The sequence below is a fragment of the Oratosquilla oratoria genome, chromosome 11, assembly GCF_046742065.1.
Source record: "Oratosquilla oratoria isolate Oo_2021 chromosome 11, ASM4674206v1, whole genome shotgun sequence".
NCBI classification, from domain to species: domain Eukaryota; kingdom Metazoa; phylum Arthropoda; class Malacostraca; order Stomatopoda; family Squillidae; genus Oratosquilla; species Oratosquilla oratoria.
This window is the reverse complement of record NC_134787.1, coordinates 52787270-52806873: the sequence shown is the minus strand read 5'-3', so window position 1 is coordinate 52806873 and position 19604 is coordinate 52787270. Positions and strand designations below refer to the sequence as shown.

Below are 19604 nucleotides of genomic sequence, written 5' to 3'. Positions count from 1 at the left end.
TGAACCATGCACTTGGTTCAACTTCATCTGTTGCAGGGAACTGCCATTCCCTCAACCTTCGCCACAAGTAATGACGCCCTAACCTGCTCAGCCAGCAAGCTTCCTATAAGATAGACTGATATAAAGTTCCACTGTATGTACTATTACCACCCCCTTATACTGTAGGATGGATGGTTGAGTCAAAGCACATACCCACACCAAAAGACCTATTCATCTACTTGTGTTATCTCCGTACCTCAGGCATGAATTCACATAAGAAAATGGGGCAGGTAGAAAATTTTACATACATGGTAAAAGATATCACTGAAAATGGGAAAATAAAGGAAGAAATTAGCTACAGAGTGTGGGACAGAAAGAGGGTAGGAAGTGCATTCCAGTATAGAGAAATAAGACTACATCAGCAGAAAGAATGAAAGAAATATATGAAGCCATAGTTGTTTTGATTTCTATGTTTTGGAGTAAAGTCTGGATGATGAATACAAAAGAAGAAAGTCACATGTAGGCAGTGGAAATGAGGTACTTGAGGACTATCCATCAAGTTACAAAATATGAAAAAATGAGGAATGATGGGATATATTACTGGTCTGGCATACTGCTGAGAATGGAAGAAATGACTAAACAGGCTAATCTGAAGCAGTTTGATCACATTATAAGAATGGATAAGAGTAGACATCTTCAGAGAATGTACAAATCAGTGATGCTGGAAAGGAGAACAAGGGGTAGACACAGGAAAAATCAAGTGGATGGGGTAAATGAAGTCATACCAGCTCGATCAGGATATCAAACAAGTGAAAATGTATGTTGGTGACAGAGTTGGTGAACAGAGATAATGCAATGGCTTGTTATATACAAGATAGAATTGAATTGGTAGTACTACTGAGAGAAACACGAGATGCAATCTCCACATGGTTGAAGTGGGAAGGAGGACAGGAACAAGTGTTAAGTTAATAAAAGGAGTGTAGATATTCCTCAACCATGGCTACCTTTGTGGGCAATGCCTTGTGCCTAATTTGAAAAAACCTATGGTAAACGAGTTGGATTTTTACTTAACAAATTAATAACAATAATAGTGTGTATGTACACATATGTAGGCATTTATGTATATATGTACAATACAGATATCCCCTCCTACCGTATTTCTATGATTTCCTTATGCAAGCCTGGGGTAGTGAAGAGTCCTTCAATCTGAAGAGCATGTGAGTGGAGGTGGTTAACCAAGTACCAAAGTTCCTTTGGCACAGCATATGGCATTTCAATCTGTTCTTTTGGCTGTGGACTCTCCTGAAATATAGACAGAAATATTTGTTATCTCAAGTTTCACTGTACATCAGTACACTGTACAGACAGATATTACATTAGTCCAGCAGTAACACAATTCATTATACACCACCTATGAGCCAGTTGTTGTTTGCTGATGACAATGTGCTTGTGGCAGGATCAGAGGAGGGATTGAGGAAGTTAGAGTCAGAGTTTGGGAAGGTGTGCAAAAGAAGGAAGTTTAAGATAAATGTGGATAAGAGTATGGTGATGAGATGTACATGGGGAGAAAGTGGCAATGGACTGGAAGCGAGTATTAAGGGAGACTAAAGAAAGTGGATAGTTTTAGATACTTGGGTGCAAATGTGGCAAGAAAGGGAGGAGTGGAAGTGGAGGCGGGAGTAGAATATACATTGAGAGAAGCAAGTAAATGCCTTGGGGGATTAAAAAGTGTAATGAGAAATAGACATTTGGGAATGGATACTAAAAGGAGTATGAAGGAGTGATTGTGCTGACAGCACTGTATGGGGCAAAATCATTGAACATAAAAGAGGAATAGTTTGAATGTGTTTGAGATGAGGTGCCTGAGAAGTATGATCAAGGTTACTAGGCTGGATAGAATGAGAAACAAGGAGGTGAGGAGGAGAATGGGGGTGGAAAGGGAGTTGGGAGATAGGTTTGATGAAAGAGTATTGGGATGGTTTGAACACAGGGAAAGAATGAGTAAAGAAAGATTAGTAAAAGAGGTGTGGAAGGCAGAGGTGGAAGGAGTGAACATGAGGGGGCAACCAAGGATGAGATGGGTGGATGGGATAAAAGGGGCATTGGGAAAGAGGAAAATGTCTGTTGAGGAAGGACAGGAGAAGACAGAAGATACGAGTGTATGGAGAATGGTTGTGTATGGATGATGCTGTGATGCATGGAAGGGAGTGGGTGGGGGATGGGGGGTGAGGGAGTATGTATTTACCTAGTTGTATTTACCTAGTTGTAATATACGGGAGGGGAGCTATGCTCGTGGTGACCCGTCTTTGTATCTCTCCGCATCAAGTTTTATCTTAAAATCTTGTATAGTGTTAGCACATACTGTTTTGTTGTCTAATTTGTTCCATGTATTTATCGCTCTGTGTGGGAAACTGTTCCTTTTCAAGTTTTTTCTATAACTATCCTTTTTCAATTTTTTTCCGTGTCCTCTTGTTTTACCGTTGTCCCACATTAATAGGTCGTTCCTGTCTAAAACTTCCATTCCTTTCATTATTCTGTAGATAGTTAGCAAATCTCCTCTTTCTCTTCTTTGTTCCAGAGTTGGTAGGTTCAATTTGGATAGTCTTTGCTCATATGTTAGTTCGGCGAGTGTCGGTGCTAGTTTTGTTGTCGCTCTTTGTAATCTTTCTAGTTTCTTAATATTCTTTTTGGTACTGGGTGTCCAAAGTGATGCTGCGTACTTGAGTTTTGGTCTTATTAGTGTAGTAAGTATTTTCCTTATCATTTCTTCGTCCATATAGGTAAATGCCACTTTGATTGCTCTCAATAAGTTGTAGGTTTCTCCGAACATCTTGTTTATATGCTTATCTGGTTTCATGTCCTTTCCAATCATCACTCCAAGATCTTTTTCATAGTTTGTTTTATTTATTTTTTCTTCCCCAACTCTGTAATCTTTTGATATTCTATTTTTACTCTTTCCAAATTCCATTATGCTGCATTTCTTAATATTGAATTTTACTTCCCACTTTTGAGTCCAATTCCATATTGTGTCCAGATCTTGTTGCAATGAGTTGCAGTCCTCTTCCGTTTTTACCTTCTTAAGTAATTTTGCATCATCTGCAAAAAAAAATTATATAGCACTCCACGCCTTCATTCATGTCATTAATGTATACAGCGAACATGATCGGGGCCAGTACTGATCCTTGCGGGACCCCGCTTTTTACTTCTTCCCAGTTGGAGAATTTTTCTCTAATTACAACTCTCATTTTCCTCCCAATCAGAAAGTCTTTCATCCATTCCAATAATTTTCCTCTGATGCCACCTTTTGACTCTATCTTATTTATTAGTTTCCTATGAGGTACCTTATCGAATGCCTTTTGCAGGTCCAGAAAAGCACAGTCTGCCCATCCATCTCTTTCTTCTATTATGTCTACTAATCTTGAGTAAAAGCAAATCAGATTTGTTGTACAGGATCTCCCTTGTCTAAATCCAAATTGATTTGGGTTCAGTATAGATTTTTCTTCCAGGTACTTAACCCATCTGTTTTTGATCACTCTTTCACAAATTTTTGCTATTGTGCTTGTTAGTGAGACCGGTCTGTAGTTAGATGGATCTTCCTTATCACCTCCCTTATAAATTGGTACAATGTTTGCTTTTTTCCAGTCCAATGGTACTTTTCCTTCTTTAATTGATGATTTAATTATATCATATATTTTGTCAGTTAATTCTTCCATGCATTCTTTCAGTATCCAGTTTGCTATTCCATCTGGGCCATGTGATTTTCTGACATCCAGGGTTTTAATTTGATCACTGATTTCTTTTTGTGTTACGTTTATTTCTTTCATTGCTGGGGATAATTCTCTCTCTCTAACTTCACTGTTAGGCGAGTTTTCTATTGTGAATACTGATCTGAAGTGGTTGTTCATTATTTCAGCCATTTCCAGTTCTTCTGTAAATTCCTTTTTATCTTGGCGCAGTTTTTCTATTTCTTGTTTGTTTTTCAGTTTTCCATTTACATATTTGTAAAATAGTTTGGGTTCTTCTTTACATTTGTCTATTATCTTTTTTTCATAATTTCTCTTTTCATCTCTGCGTATTTTTACATATTCGTTTCTTAGTTTGATGTATGTTTGCCATTTGCTTTGTTTCTTATCTATTTTCCATTTTTCCAAGCTTTGTCTCTTTTTTTCCTTTGCTTCACTACATCTTTTGTTGTACCAGTTCTTTATGTATGCCTTTTCCATTTTTTTTTTTTGTGGTACAAATTTGTTCACTCCTTCATTATAAATTTCTTTTAGTATGTTCCATTTTTCTTCTATCCCTGTATCTTCGTTTTGGAATTTTTCCCAGTTTGCATTGCGAAAGAATGTTTTAAGTTTCTCAAAGTTTGTTTTGTTATACATAGGTCTTCCTATTCTATGTTTAACATTTTTGCTTTGGTCTGGTTGTTCTTTCAATTCCATTTCTATTAGTACATGGTCACTTTTTCCTATCGGAGTTTTGTAAATAATATTATCGATTATCTCAGGTTCTGTTGTAAGTATTAAGTCCAATATTGAGGGTTCTTCATTTCCTCTATATCTAGTATTTTCTCTAATCCACTGGGTCATTGTGTATTCAATGGTCAAGTCAAGGAGTACATTGCCCCAGTGTTTCTCTCCCCCTTTCACTGTCATATCTTCCCAGCATATTTCTTTTGAATTAAAGTCACCCATAATTACTGTATTTCCTCCATCCTTCAGTGTTTCAATTAGTTCTTCCTTTGTATCATCTAGAAACTCAGCATGATCCCTCTCTGACCAGGCTTGTGTCTTAGGAGGTACATATACCACTGCAAATTTTCTTTTCTTCATTTTTTTACCTTCGACTTGTACTATAATTGATTCTACATTATTTTTTCCTTCAGTTATTTTTGCTACAGTTAAATCTTTCTTGGCCAAAATTAGAACTCCTCCGCCCTGTTTGTTCTTTCTATTCTTTGTCCAACAGTTATATTCTCCTTGTCCCACAGTGTGGGGTGTTAGTATGAACTTTAATTTGGTTTCTACAATTCCCATTATGTCTGGTTTTTCTAATACTAGATAATCATTTAATTCATTTATTCCTGAGATTATTCTGTCTATATTTGTGTAAGCTATTTTTAGTTTCCTTTCTCCTCCTCCCCTTCTGTCTTCTTTGTTTCCATTTTCTCTATGTACTTTTTCCTCAGCCTCATGTCTATCACTCTCCAAAAAAACTCCTCTTTTTCTTTTTCAGTTCTATTCTCATTCCTTTCATTTGCCTCATTCCTAAGTTCCTTTTCTTTCTCTTTTTCTTCCTCACTCATTTCTTTTTTAATCCATATATTTTTGTACTGTTCACTACTTGCTAGTCTCATTGTTCTAGTTAAAATTTCTTCTACACTTGATTGCGATCTAAGTTTTACTTTTAATGGTCTATATAGCTTATCTTTAGAGTACCTGCCCATTCTATGAGTTTCCTCGATTTCTCGGTCCCAGCCTAACTCATCTGTTTGTAACTCCTTTAGTATTTCTTTGGCAATCTCTTTTTCTTCCTTTTCCCTTTGGTATCTTGGTACATTGTGCTTTTCTTTAATGCCATAGACTACCATACATCTTTTTCTCTCCACTGTGTCCCTAACTAAGTTACTTTTCTCTTTAATAAACTGAATTACAGTTTCTTTTGTATTATCTTTTACTTGTTGTTCCATTATTTTCTTTAAAGATATTTCCTGACTTTCCTTCTCAATTTTCCACTGTTTTTTTATTCCTGTAGGTCGTTCTCCCTAATTTTTTCTTCCACCTTTTCAGTCACTTCTTTCATTTGACTTTTGATTTCTCGTTTCAGAATCTCGTTCCTACTATTGTCCTCACTTTTCAACCTCTCATTCTCACCCTTAAGCTGTTTTAATTCCTTTTTCAACTCGTCTATCTCCCTATTGTTTTCCTCGTTGGCTTTCCTTAGGTTTGATACTTCCTGGTACATTATCTTATATTCGCTTTTAAGTTCTAATAGTTCGTCTACGATATCACTTAGATCTCTACTCCTCATTATGTTCCTGTATCTGGGTTCTCTATCCATCTCTATTCTTAATAATCCATTTCCTTCCCTTTCAAACCCAGAAAATCTACTTACGTCTAGTCTTTGATATTCTCTTGTTGAAGCGAAGCATGATTTTTTTCTCACTACTCCTAATGGAGTTTCGATTTTTGTTTCTTCCAGGCTTCTTTTAATTGCGTCCTTGGATTTAGGGGTTTCCATTTTTAAGAACAATATAAAAAAAAAATGAAAAAAGAAAGTAACGGAGATACAAATTCGACCTACATTGTTTCACCACGAATGCACAGCTTACCACTCCGCGTATAAACAAAAAGGCCGCCGCCGATCGTTTGTTGTTTATATTTTCGCTCGTAAGCCAGCGCTCCGAAAATGCGTGTTGCTCCGACCGTGTCCGACCGATGTATGTGTGAAAAATAATTTGAAACAGCCCGAAGGGATTTCTCTCCATCTTCTCTTTTTCTGCACAAGGGGATGGAGAGGGGGGGGTCCCCAATTAAATGAAGCGGCCTTGCTGTGGATGTGCTGTGTCTTGCGACACTGCTTCTGACCCAGGACAATGGGCAAGAAGTAGGGACGACCCATCATCCAGGAGAAGCCAAGATAAGAGGAAGGAAAGGGGGTGAATGGGAGTAGAGTTATGTGGGGATGGAATGGGTGAGAGTGGATTTTATGCCTTTGTTTTTTGGCTACCTCCCTTGTAAGGGGAAAAAGCCTTTGGTACATGTATGTATAAATGCATTTCCATAAAATTAAAATATCTTACCAAATCAATTAGTTTTGCAATGGGCACTTCTTTAAAAGGTATATTCATATGAACCAATGCTTCAATTGAAGATCCAAAACAGCTCCTTTCATAGTCACCTGGAACAAAGGAAAGAAAACTGTTAACCCCTTCCATACGGTGCCGCACACGTAGGCGTCATGAGGAGCAAGTGGATTCGCGACGCTGCCATATCGGCGTCTTGATTATATTTATTGCAGTCGCCCCTGTTTTTTTACATTCTCCCAAATGCGCCCTGAATCCCATTCTCTGTGGTTTTCAAAATTCGCGGGTGAAAGAGAGAACGATCGATATAAGCGGCGACTATATTTTATGATGCTAATATTATTTCGTTACGTCATACGGCTGGCATTGGCTGCTGCCCGCGAGATTTAAGTCCCGTACTGAAGTGGTTAATACAATGTATCATGATTCTGTAACACTCAGGGGCTGCTTTACTTTTATTCATTTATCTATTTATTTATTTATTCTTTTTTTTTTTATAAATGATCACTCTATTCTGCTCTGTAGTTACACTGCTCAATAAAGGAGTTATCTTGATCCAACTCTTAATGATCTGACCCACATTTTTGTATTCCCCTACCCCTGGCTCTCAACAGACAATTTTATTTGGTTACTGAGGTATAATCTGTCTGTTAAAGGGTTAAAACTATTAACAATCTATGTACAGAAACAAATAAAAACCCATTTAACAGCCACTCATTTCAGTGCAGCAAGGAAGAATTCTTCCACAGCAAAGCCCAACAGTGAAAGCTGATTCACCCCATCACTTCACTATATGGCAATCTCCCCTCACCTCACTCCTTCACTCATCGATGAACCAAATGAAAAGATCTTTTTGGGTCATGTCATCCTTTCATCTTTTAAGAATCTCCTCACATGTATTCATATATTTTTCATTTTTTTCTCTATTCAACAGACATACCACAAGCATCCAAGACTCCCTTCATCCCATCCATCCATCCATCTCCTTCTTGGTCTTCCTCTTAAGCTCACTCCTTCCACTTCTGTTTTCCACATTTTTCTTCATTAGTCAATCCTTCCTCCTTTTCTCCATATGCCCAAACCATCTAAAAAATCTGATCTACTCCGTATAATCATTAGTTACACCAGTGCTGATGCTAGAGGCAGGAGACAAAAATTCCATCTTGGTTCATCAATTTTCTTACCCTTCAGGAGTTTGGGAGCTAATCATGTTAAGTTCACCATTTGACACTCTTGCACTAACCACCTTGTAATCAAGGTGTACAATTTACTCTTGTTTAAAGCTAAATCTGACTGACTTAATTTCATCTTGATTAAGAACCAGTGATACTAATGGAAAGAAAGTGAACAATCATTCCATTAATCTAACCCAGTGGATACATCAATCCAGCAGCTATCTTCCAATACCCATTCTTTGACTCAACTTTATATCTCATTCTATTCACTCTTGGAAGACATATTTCTCAAGCATCTAATCTCCAAAACATTCAATCTATTCCTTTCTTCCTCCCTTACATTCCAAATTTCTACTACATAAAGCAACCTCTTCCATTCCTAAATCCACACTTCTTCCCCAACAACTCATTGTCACTCTCCTAATCTCAATTAATACCCTCCCATGTCTTTCCAACTACATAGAAAACTGTTCATTCTAAAGCTATGACATTAATAACTGTCCTCTTTTCCTCTGTACAGTGGAACTATATAAACACTCCCCTCTACCCTTAAGTCTTTTGGCACATTCCCCTCCCTTAGGTACACATTAAACCTCACAAGCCAATCCACTATAACCGTTCCTTAGATAAGACACCCATCTAATTAACTCTGATGCCTTACCAACTTTCATCAATTTCAATGCTCTTTGCATATTTTATCAAACTCATATAATTTTCTTATCAGATCAGTCATTTTCCTATCATCTCTCACTGTCAATATCAATCCTTCCCTAACCTTCACATTCAACAAATCTGACATATTCTAGCCATCTTCCCCTTACTGCACAGAGAGGTGCCAACTGGTGACTGCTCCCCTTCTCCTACCACTATCACCCAGTGGCATAGTAACAGTCCCACACTACTATTAGACAGAAAATTATCCAAAGTTTCTACCCAGAGAGATCTATGGAAGGCCTCAAGGACCAGTACCAGCCACTGTGGGGCTAAAGGCTTTCCAGTTAGAGAAATTGAGGCAACAATTAATTCACTTCTACTCACACCCATTCATTTCATCCAACAGACAATTTGTAAACACTTCAATATTTTCTCTTTGAAACACATCCACTGCTTTCCCACTGTCATGCACACGTGCATAACAATTGCAAATGCAGAGGGAGCATGTGAAGCATCCATCTTAATCTTGACAGACTTACCATTTATTGTAATGAACAGATCTTTGCCTCCTTCTAAGTGTAGTACAAGAATATCATACAGCTTGTCCAAACCAGCATTCAGCTGCGCTGCAGTTCGTTTGTCCACAAGAACTTCCAGAGATATATCACATTTATCACCTGAAAAAGAATAAAAGTATATGAAATCAAATAAAATTATTAGTTACGTTCATAATTGAAATTACTCCCTTCTATATTGTGTGGCACTTTTTCTTCTATCTTAGCTGTCAGTTATTTCATTCAGTAGCAAAGGGGTAGCGAGTTGCAATCAAACCCTCCTACACCGGCAAGCACTTTTCCTTTTCCTTTAATCACCATCAGGCTAATCTATTCATCTGTAAAGCATTCCCTCTATGGTGATGGATAACAACAATAGCCAATTGTATAACAATATTTATATGATGAAACATAATACTAATGAGGGTGAATTTGTCTCTGTTCGTGAATCTTTAGATTCATAATTACAATCATCCATCACCTGAAGAATTTGCCTTCATTTTTCACGTATCCAAACTCTAACAACTACTTACATGAAAATCTAAATGTCTTACCTGGCATAATGAAATTTATATATGGTCGAATGTTTAACCACTGCTTACAGTACGTTGAATCATTCAGCTTTTTAATAAATTCAAACTGCACAGGGACCTAAAGTAGAAGAATATTCTTCAATTAATGAACCTTAAAACTGAAGGCAGCCACTATTACCTATTTCTGTAAAACAATTAAAGGCAATGCTAAAGAGGGTGAGAACATAATACATGAAGAAGGCCTACCTGCCCGGTATTAGCTATGGTTAGATATTTTGTTTGTGGTTGTAAAAACTTGACAGGTTCAAAAATTATTTCCGTAGTGTCAACAGCAACCTGAGGTAGAAACTCGTTTTCCAGCTTATCTAATTTTTTCATTACTTCTTCATATATTTTTCTATAACTTCTGCTATCAACAACTTTTATCTGTAAAACAAAATTCAGGTATACAGTAATGTGCATGTAATTTAAGAAGTATAATCCACACATTCATGTGTATATGTAAGGGCATGTGTGTGTATAATATATATATACAGTATATATATATATGTATATATATATATATATATATGTATATATATATACACACACACACACACACACACACACATATATATATATATATATATATATATATATATATATATATATAGATATATATATACATATACATATATATATACATATACATATACATATATATATACATATATATATACATATACATATATATATATATATATATATATATATATATATATATATATACATATATATATACAGACGCTCCTCAACTTACGTTTTAGTTACGTTCCGAACGGCCGAACGTAAGTTGAAAATGAACGTAAGTTGTTACTGTACCATATATCCGTAAATTCTATTACCGTATCTTATAAAACACCCCTAAATAATTAATTATACACATAACATTGTAAAATGATAACATTAATTTCAAATAAATTAAATTCAAGCAACATAAATTGAGATGGTGGAGGAGGAGGGGGAGGAGGAGGAGAAGGATGAGGCAAGGCACGTTCAGTCTGTCGTTTGTGCCATGTAAACAATGGACGCACCATCATGCATAGGTATCGTTTGAACTACGGAGAGTGCGCTAAACTAAAAAATTCACCAAAAAAAAAAAAAAAAAAAAAAAAAAAAATTACAGTCAGTTCAAACGTAAAACGAATGAACGTTAGTAGAGGAGCGTCTGTATATATATATATATACATATATATATACATATTATATGTATATATATATATTATATAATATATTATATATTATATTATATATATATATATATTATATATATATATATATATATATTATATATATGTATTTTATATATATTATATATATATATATATATATATATATTATTATATATATTATATATATATATATATATATATTATATATATATATATATATATGTATATATATATGTATGTATATATATATATATATATATATACATATATATACATATATACATACATATACCAAAGCTTTTTCCCCCTTTCAAGGGAGGTAGCCAAAAAGGGAAAGGCATAAAAACACTCCCACCCATTTCATCCCTAAATACACTCCACACCCCTCCACCCTCCCTCTCATCTGAGCACCTCCTGGATGACGGGTCATCCCTGCACCTTGCCCACTGCCCTGGGTCAGAAGCAGTGTTGAAAGACACAGCACATCCACAGCAAGGCCGCTTCATTTAATCGGCGACCCCCCCCTCTCCGTCCCCCCTTGCATATAAGGAGAGGACGGGGAGAAATCCCTTCGGGCTGCATCAAAATTTGCTCACACATACTACCTCACCCCCCACCCCCCCCACCCATTCCACCTCATGCAATCACATCATCATCCACATACAACCATTCTCCACTCACCTCTGTCTTCCGTCCTCTCCCTTCCTTCCTCAACAGACATTCCCCTCTTCCCCAAAGCCCCCTTCACCCCATCCATCCACCTCATCCTAGGACGTCCCCTCATCTTCACTCCCTCCACATCTGCCTTCCATACCTCTTTTACTAGTCTTTCTTCACTCATTCTTTCCATGTGTCCAAACCATCCTAATATTCTTTCATCAACCCTATCTCCCAGCTCCTTTTTCACCCCTGTTCTCCTCCTCACCTCCTCATTTCTCACTCTATCTAGCCTAGTAGCCCCCATCATACTTCTCAGACACCTCATCTCAAACACATTCAAACTCCTTCTCTCTTCCTCTCTTATGTTCCACGTTTCTGCCCCATACAGTGCTGTTGGCACAATCACTCCTTCATACAGTCTCCTCTTCGCATCCATTCCCAAATGTCTATTCCTCATTACACTCTTTAATCCACCAAGGCATTTACTTGCTTCTCTCAATCTACATTCTACCTCCACCTTCACTCCACCTTTTCCTGCTACACTTGCACCCAAGTATCTAAAACTATCCACTTCCTCCAGTCGCTCTCCCTTAACCCCTTCCATACGGTGCCGCACACGTAGGCGTCATGAGGAGCAAGTGGATTCGCGACGCTGCCATATCGGCATCTTGATTATATTTATTGTAGTCGTCCCTGTGTTTTTACATTCTCCCAAATGCGCCCTGAATCCCATTCTCTGTGGTTTTCAAAATTCGCGGGTGAAAGAGAGAACGATCGATATAAGCGGTGACTATATTTTATGATGCGAATATTATTACGTTACGTCATACGGCTGGCATTGGCTGCTGCCCGCGAGATTTAAGTCCCGTACTGAAGTGGTTAATGCTCACTTCCAGTCTACTGCCACTTTCACCCCTTGTACATCTCATCACCTTACTTTTACCCTCATTTATCTTTAGCTTTCTTCTATCACATACTCTCCCAAACTCTGCCACCAGCTTCCTCAATCCCTCCTCCGATCCTGCCACAAGCGCAGTGTCGTCGGCAAACAACAGCTGGCTCACCTCCCACTTTTCTCCATTTTCTTTAACCATCTCCAATCCCTGACCCACTACCCTTGCATTCATCTCTCGCACCACCCCATCCATGTATAAGTTGAACAGCCAGGGTGACATAACGCATCCTTGATGAAGTCCCACCTTTACCTCAAACCACTCACTCTCTCCATTTCCAATCCTGACACAAGCTCTACTGCTCTCATAAAAACTCTTGACAGCTTCCAAAAGCTTTCCTCCTATCCCGTATATCTGCATAACCTCCCACAGTGCCTTTCTGTCTACCCTATCATAAGCCTTTTCCAGATCCATAAAAGCCCAAAAAAACATCCTTCCCCTTTCCTATAGCTTTCTCACATATCTGTCTTACCACAAAGATCTGATCTACACAACCTCTACCTGTCCTAAATCCACACTGTTCCTCACCAATTACTCCTTCTGTTCCTCTCCTAATCCTCTCAATCAAGATCCTCCCATAAGCCTTCCCAACTACACTTAACAAGCTAATCCCTCTGAAACTACTACATTCACACTTGTCCCCTTTTCCCTTGTAAAGAGGAACTATACAGGCACTCCTCCAGTCCTCCGGTACTCTACCCTCTCTCCAGCAAACATTAAATAACCTCACCAACCAGTCCACTATCACTTGACCTCCCTTTTTCAGACATTCTGCATGGCATCCATCCAGACCAGGTGCCTTACCTGCTTTCATCATCTTAACAACGGTCTTCACCTCATCCTTCCTTATTTCTCCATTCTCCTCACTCATCACTCTCATTTTCTTCGCATTTCCCACTGCAGCTATCTTTCCTTCCCTATCCTCCTTCACATTTAGCAACTCCCTAAAATATTCTGCCCATCTTCCCCTTACTGCCTTCTCTTCCATTATCATCTCTCCATCTGCACCTTTTACCTTTTCCAAAACATCTTTTTATTACTTTCAAAATTTTCTGTCATACTCTTACCCCATTTCACATCTGCTCTCCTCTTTGCAACCTTTACCTTTTGCTTTACTTCTCTTTTCTTTTCTTTGTACTGCTCATATGACTCCCTCGTCCTCTTTTGTAACCAATCTGTGAATGCTCGCTTCTTCTCTTCTACAACCTTCTTTGTTTCCTCATCCCACCATTCACTACCCTTTCTTCTATTTCCCCCTGTCCTTCTTGTTCTACACACCATCCTTGCACACTTTATGACTCCCTCCTTGAACCATCCCCATTCCTCCTCCACACCCATCTCTACTCCATCCTTTACTCCCTCCCACTCCTCCTTCAGCTTCTTTCCGTACTCCTTCTCCTTTTCCTTTTCATTCAAGGAGTTCACTTTAAGAACCTCCCTACCTTTTGTCCCTTTCCTCTTTCTCCGTCTATCCTCCACTCTCAACTTACCTTCCACCAAAAAATGATCTGATATTCCCCCACCCTCTCCCCTTAGCACATGTACATCCTTAACTCTTCCTATCATAATCCTATTTACCACTACATAATCCATTAGCGCTCTATCTACCACCCTTCCCTCCACCACCCTCTCCCATGTGTACTTATGCTTGACTTTCTTCCGAAACACTGTATTTGCTATCATCAACTCTCTTTCTAGACACATTTCCACCATCAACTCTCCACTACCATTCTTTCCTGGAACTCCACACTTCCCAACCACTCCATCGATTGGATTATTTCCCACCCTAGCATTAAGGTCTCCCAGTACTATTACATTGACATTTCTTCCTAAACCCTCTATGCACTCATTTAAATCTATCCAAAAGGCCTCCCTTTCTTCTACGCTCTTCTCACTGCCAGGCCCATATGCACTTACAAAGACCCACATCTCCTTTCCTAGTTTCACCTTCATCCACATTATCCTTGAGGAAACCTCCTTCCACTCCACGACCTGTTTACCTATCTCCTCACTTACTAGAATAGCCACCCCTTCCCTCCCTCACCCTCTCTTCACTCCTGATAACCTCCCACTTACACTCCCAAACTTACACTCACCCTTCCCTTTCAACTTAGTTTCACTCAAAGCCAACACATCCATCTTTCTTCTCACAAACATACTACCTATCTCTTCCCTTTTACTCTCATCTGTACCACATCCACGCACATTAAAAGACCCAAACCTTAGGGTGCTGGTCCGAGGCCCTCCAGCACCCCTTATGCCTTCACTTTTAGTTTTAGGAGATATGCCCCGTGGGGCTACAGGGAGAAGGATGCCTAGTCCCAATCCCCGTCCCTTTCTTCTCGCCTCTTACGATCCAAGTGGGAATACTTGGTGGCAGTATTCTTTTCCCCCACCACAGGGAATTCCCCCATCACAGAAAGAGAATACTCAGAAAAATGGTACAGGACAGCAACAAGGGGTTGGGGGACAGCATAACGGAGGGACAGTCGTAGTATAAATGTGTCATCATTTCTCTATGAACAGAGTTTTCTTCTATCATAGACAAAATGATGTGTGGCTCTGGTCCGTAGGGGCGCCCCATATAGACCCTAAAGTATCGACTGCATGCTACTTTGCCACAATAACAAGCGTGTGTGTACATATATACACACACGCATATATATATATATATATATATATATATATATATATACACAATCGCATATATATATATATATACACAAACGCATATATATATATATATATATATATATATATATACATATAATATATATATATATATATATATATATATACATATATATATACATATATATATGTAGATGAGGTGTCTGAGAAGTATGATGGGGGTTACTAGGCTAGATATATATATATATATATATATATATACTGTTTATATATATATATATATATATATATATATATATATATATATATATATATATATACACTCCTCCCTCTATTTACGAACTAGTTACGTTCTTGAAAAACCGTTCGTATATCGAATATACTTAAATTGAGCATTTTTTCCCATATAAACCCATTATATTAAGCGGATGCACATGTCGTCTACCCACTTAGATAAGAGACGTTCCATCTCCTCCATAATCAAGGGACGGTGTTTTGTAACTCGTTTAGCACTTACAGGTGTCACTTTTAGCGCTGTGCATGATTTTGTCCTTACCTTTCTTAATACAGTAGAAGCCCGATTTAACGGATCTCAATTTAGCGGAAACTCAAATTAGCGAACTGCAAATAGCAATAACGAAAATGCTCAACTTAGCGGAAATGGTCTGCTAAGTTGACCATTTTCCGCTAGCTGGCCAGACGCATCTACGGAAATAGCTCAATTTAGCGGGAACGGTCCGCTAAGTTGAGCATTTTCCGTCAACTGGCCACATGCGTGTCTCAGAGTCCAGTGTTACCAGATGTTACCAGATTGTGGTGGTGGAGTCAAGGAAAAATTTATAATTTAGTATTTTGGAGGTATATAAATATATATACATACGTACTATAATATATATACAATAATATATAATTCAGTATATGTATAAAGTATAATTGTAGCAGAAATATATTCAAGTAGAAATAGACGGTATAATAGGAAAACAAAATAATGTATATGAGAAAATGATCGAGAGGATTTAGCAAAATAACCTCAATAACAGCAGAAAATTTTGTTACGTAGGGAGTCAAATACCGAACCAGAGTTAGCGGAAATAAGCTCAAGCTAGCGGAAAATTCCGCTAAATAGGGGGTCAAAAACAACCTCCAATTTAGCAGAAAATTCAATTTAGCGGACTGGACCTTGGCTGAATTAGTTCGTTAAATCGGGCTTCTACTGTAGTCACTACAGTTGTAGCAGCCAAGCCAAACAAATTTGCGATGTCCTTCACTCTCATTCCTTCGTCACTTTTCTTTAGCACAGACAACTTAGTATCTAGAGATATTGCTTTCCTAGCCCTCTTAGGCTTGTCACCATCCTTAACAGGGCTTCCTGGATGCTTAGGAGGCATAATGTCACTTGAAATAATGCTAATAATCCATGATTAACCGAGACCGAGTGAGTAGACTGAGCAGTACACGGCGTTGTTTTGAAAACAATAATAAACGTATGTATCTAGTTTCACTTTTATTCTTTTTTACCTGGACATATGGCAGGTAAAAATAATTTTCTTTTTAATATTTATGATTTAAGAATACAGTATTTTTTTTTCTACAGGATTTTATTTATGGCGAATTTTTAGTTCGTTTTTCGATTTTTCGGGCAAATTGTTTTTGTTCGTTATAGCGAAAATTCGTATATAGAGCATTCTTAAATCGCGTGTATATATATATACATACATATATATATATACAGTAAGTCCTTGTTATACAGTACATATGTGTTCCTGAAAACCTTACCGCAAATTGAAATTACCATATACCAAATATGGCAGACATACCTTCTCCCTGTTCTTTCCTCTTCAAAATACCTAGTGGATACCATATCTGTGAATTTTTCTTTCCCTAAATAGAATTGAGGGTAGTAATTACCAAATACCTTAACTGTGAATTTACCGGATAAAGAATTACCGTATAAGGACTCACTGTATATGTATGTATCAGCACAAAAAATACATCATACTCCAACAATTCATTTTGAATAATGAATGCTAAGTCTAACTAAAAATAACAATTTGTTTTATTACAAATCATAAGTATACTTACATCTGCCATAAACAAGGCACTCACAGGCTTGTGATCACTGATTTTCAACTGTGGATGTGACCTGTACGATAATTGTTTGATGCCTTCTCCTTGCCACAGGATCCGGTCACACCAAGATGGTTGTCTAGCTTTCTCACTACAATAAAACTTGATAACTTTAATAAAAATTGCAAAAAAAATCCCATGCAAGACTATAAACACATAAATAATCATCTGAAGAACCAGATGATGAGGATGTATACCAGTGGATATCACAAAAAACATTTTAATATCTACACCCTTCTATTACCACTAGTGGTGGGCTATACAGCTGTATTCATGTAAATGCACCCCTACCTGGTTAACATACATATACCAAGGCTTTTTCCCCCTTACAAGGGAGGTAGCCAAAAAGGAAAAGGTATAAAATCATTCCCACCCATTCCATCCCTGAATACACTCCACACCCCTCCACCCTACCTCTCATCTTAGCACCTCCTGGATGATGGGTCATCCCTGCACCTTGTCCACTGCCCTGGGTCAGAAGCAGTGTCGCAAGACACAGCACATCCACAGCAAGGCCGCTTCATTAAATCGGTGACCCCCCCCTTCCTGTCCCCCCATGCATAAAGGAGAAGACGGGGAGAAATCCCTTCGGGCTGCATCAAAAATTGCTCACACATACTACCTCACCCCCCATCCCCCCACCCATTCCACCTCATGCATCACAACATCATCCATATACAACCATTCTCCATTCACCCGTCTTCTGTCCTCTCCCGTCCTTCCTCAACAGACATTCCCCTCTTCCCCAAAGCCCCCTTCACCCCATCCATCCACTTCATCCTATGACGTCCCCTCACGTTCACCCCCTCCACATCTGCCTTCCATACCTCTTTTACTAGTCTTTCTTCACTCATTCTTTCCATGTGTCCAAACCATCCTAATACTCTTTCATCAACCCTATCTCCCAACTCCCTTTCCAGCCGTTCTCCTCCTCATCTCCTCGTTTCTCACTCTATCTAGCCTAGTAACCCCCATCATAATTCTCAGACACCTCATCTCAAACACATTCAAACTCCTTCTCTCTTCCTCTCTTATGTTCCATGTTTCTGCCCCATACAGTGCTGTTGGCACAATCACTCCTTCATATAGTCTCCTCTTAGCATCCACTCCCAAATGTCTATTCCTCATTACACTCTTTAATCCACCATGGCATTTACTCGCTTCTCTCAGTCTACATTCTACCTCCACCTTCATTCCACCTTTTCCTGCCACGTTTGCACCCAAGTATCTAAAACTATCCACTTCCTCCAGTCGCTCTCCCTTAATGCTCACTTCCAGACTATTGCCACTTTCACCCCTTGTACATTTCATCACCTTACTTTTACCCACATTTATCTTCAGCTTTCTTCTATCACATACTCTCCCAAACTCTGTCACCAACTTCCTCAATCCCTCCTCCGATCCTGCCACAAGTGCAGTGTCGTCCACAAACAACAGCTGACTCACCTCCCACTTGTCTCCATTTTCTTTAACCATCTCCAATCCCTGACCCAATACCCTTGCATTTACCTCTCGCACTACCCCATCCATGTATAAGTTGAACAGCCAGGGCGACATAACGCATCCTTGATGAAGTCCCACCTTTACCTCGAATCACTCACTCTCTCCATTTCTAATCCTAACGCAAGCTCTACTACTCTCATAAAAACTCTTGACATCTCCAAGAAGCTTTCCTCCTATCTCATATATCCGCAAAACCTCCCACAGTGCCTTTTTGTCTACCCTGTCATAAGCCTTTTCCAGGTCCATAAATGCCCAAAAAACATCCTTCCCCTTTCCTATAGCTTTCTCACATATCTGTCTTACCACAAAAATCTGATCTACACAACCTCTACCCGTCCTAAATCCACACTGCTCCTCACCAATTACTCCCTCTGTTCCTCTCCTAATCCTCTCAATCAAGATCCTCCCATAAGCCTTCCCAACTACACTCAACAAACTAATCCCTCTGAAACTACTACATTCACACTTGTCCCCTTTTCCCTTGTAAAGTGGAACTATACAGGCACTCCTCCAGTCCTCTGGCACTCTACCCTCTCTCCAGCAAACATTAAATAACCTCACCAGCCACTCCACCATCACTGTACCTCCTTTTTTAGACATTCTGCATGGCATCCATCCACACCAGGTGCCTTACCTGCTTTCATCATCTTAACAACTGCCTTCACTTCATCCTTCCTTATTTCTCCTCCATTTTCCTCACTCATCACTCTCATTTTCTTAGCATTTCCCACTGCAGCTATCTTTCCCTCCCTATCCTCCTTCACATTTAGCAACTCCCTAAAATATTCTGCCCATCTTCCCCTTACTGCCTTCTCTTCC

The 19604-nt window shown here is 38.6% G+C and overlaps 1 protein-coding gene across 6 annotated transcripts in view; it reads right to left on the bottom strand.

Moving 5' to 3' along the window:
- The window catches only part of LOC143029830 (inositol polyphosphate 5-phosphatase OCRL-like), a 68037-nt gene that overhangs the window by 16535 nt on the left and 31898 nt on the right, over positions 1 to 19604 (bottom strand). For all 6 annotated transcript variants that reach the window (XM_076192903.1, XM_076192901.1, XM_076192906.1 and 3 more), the window contains 6 exons: positions 17238 to 17373; positions 9947 to 10126; positions 9722 to 9818; positions 9153 to 9290; positions 6782 to 6879; positions 1133 to 1281 (listed from right to left, as the gene is read on the bottom strand). In XM_076192903.1, the coding sequence (XP_076049018.1) occupies positions 1133 to 1281; positions 6782 to 6879; positions 9153 to 9290; positions 9722 to 9818; positions 9947 to 10126; positions 17238 to 17373 (798 nt within the window). The remainder of the gene's footprint in view (positions 1 to 1132; positions 1282 to 6781; positions 6880 to 9152; positions 9291 to 9721; positions 9819 to 9946; positions 10127 to 17237; positions 17374 to 19604) is intronic.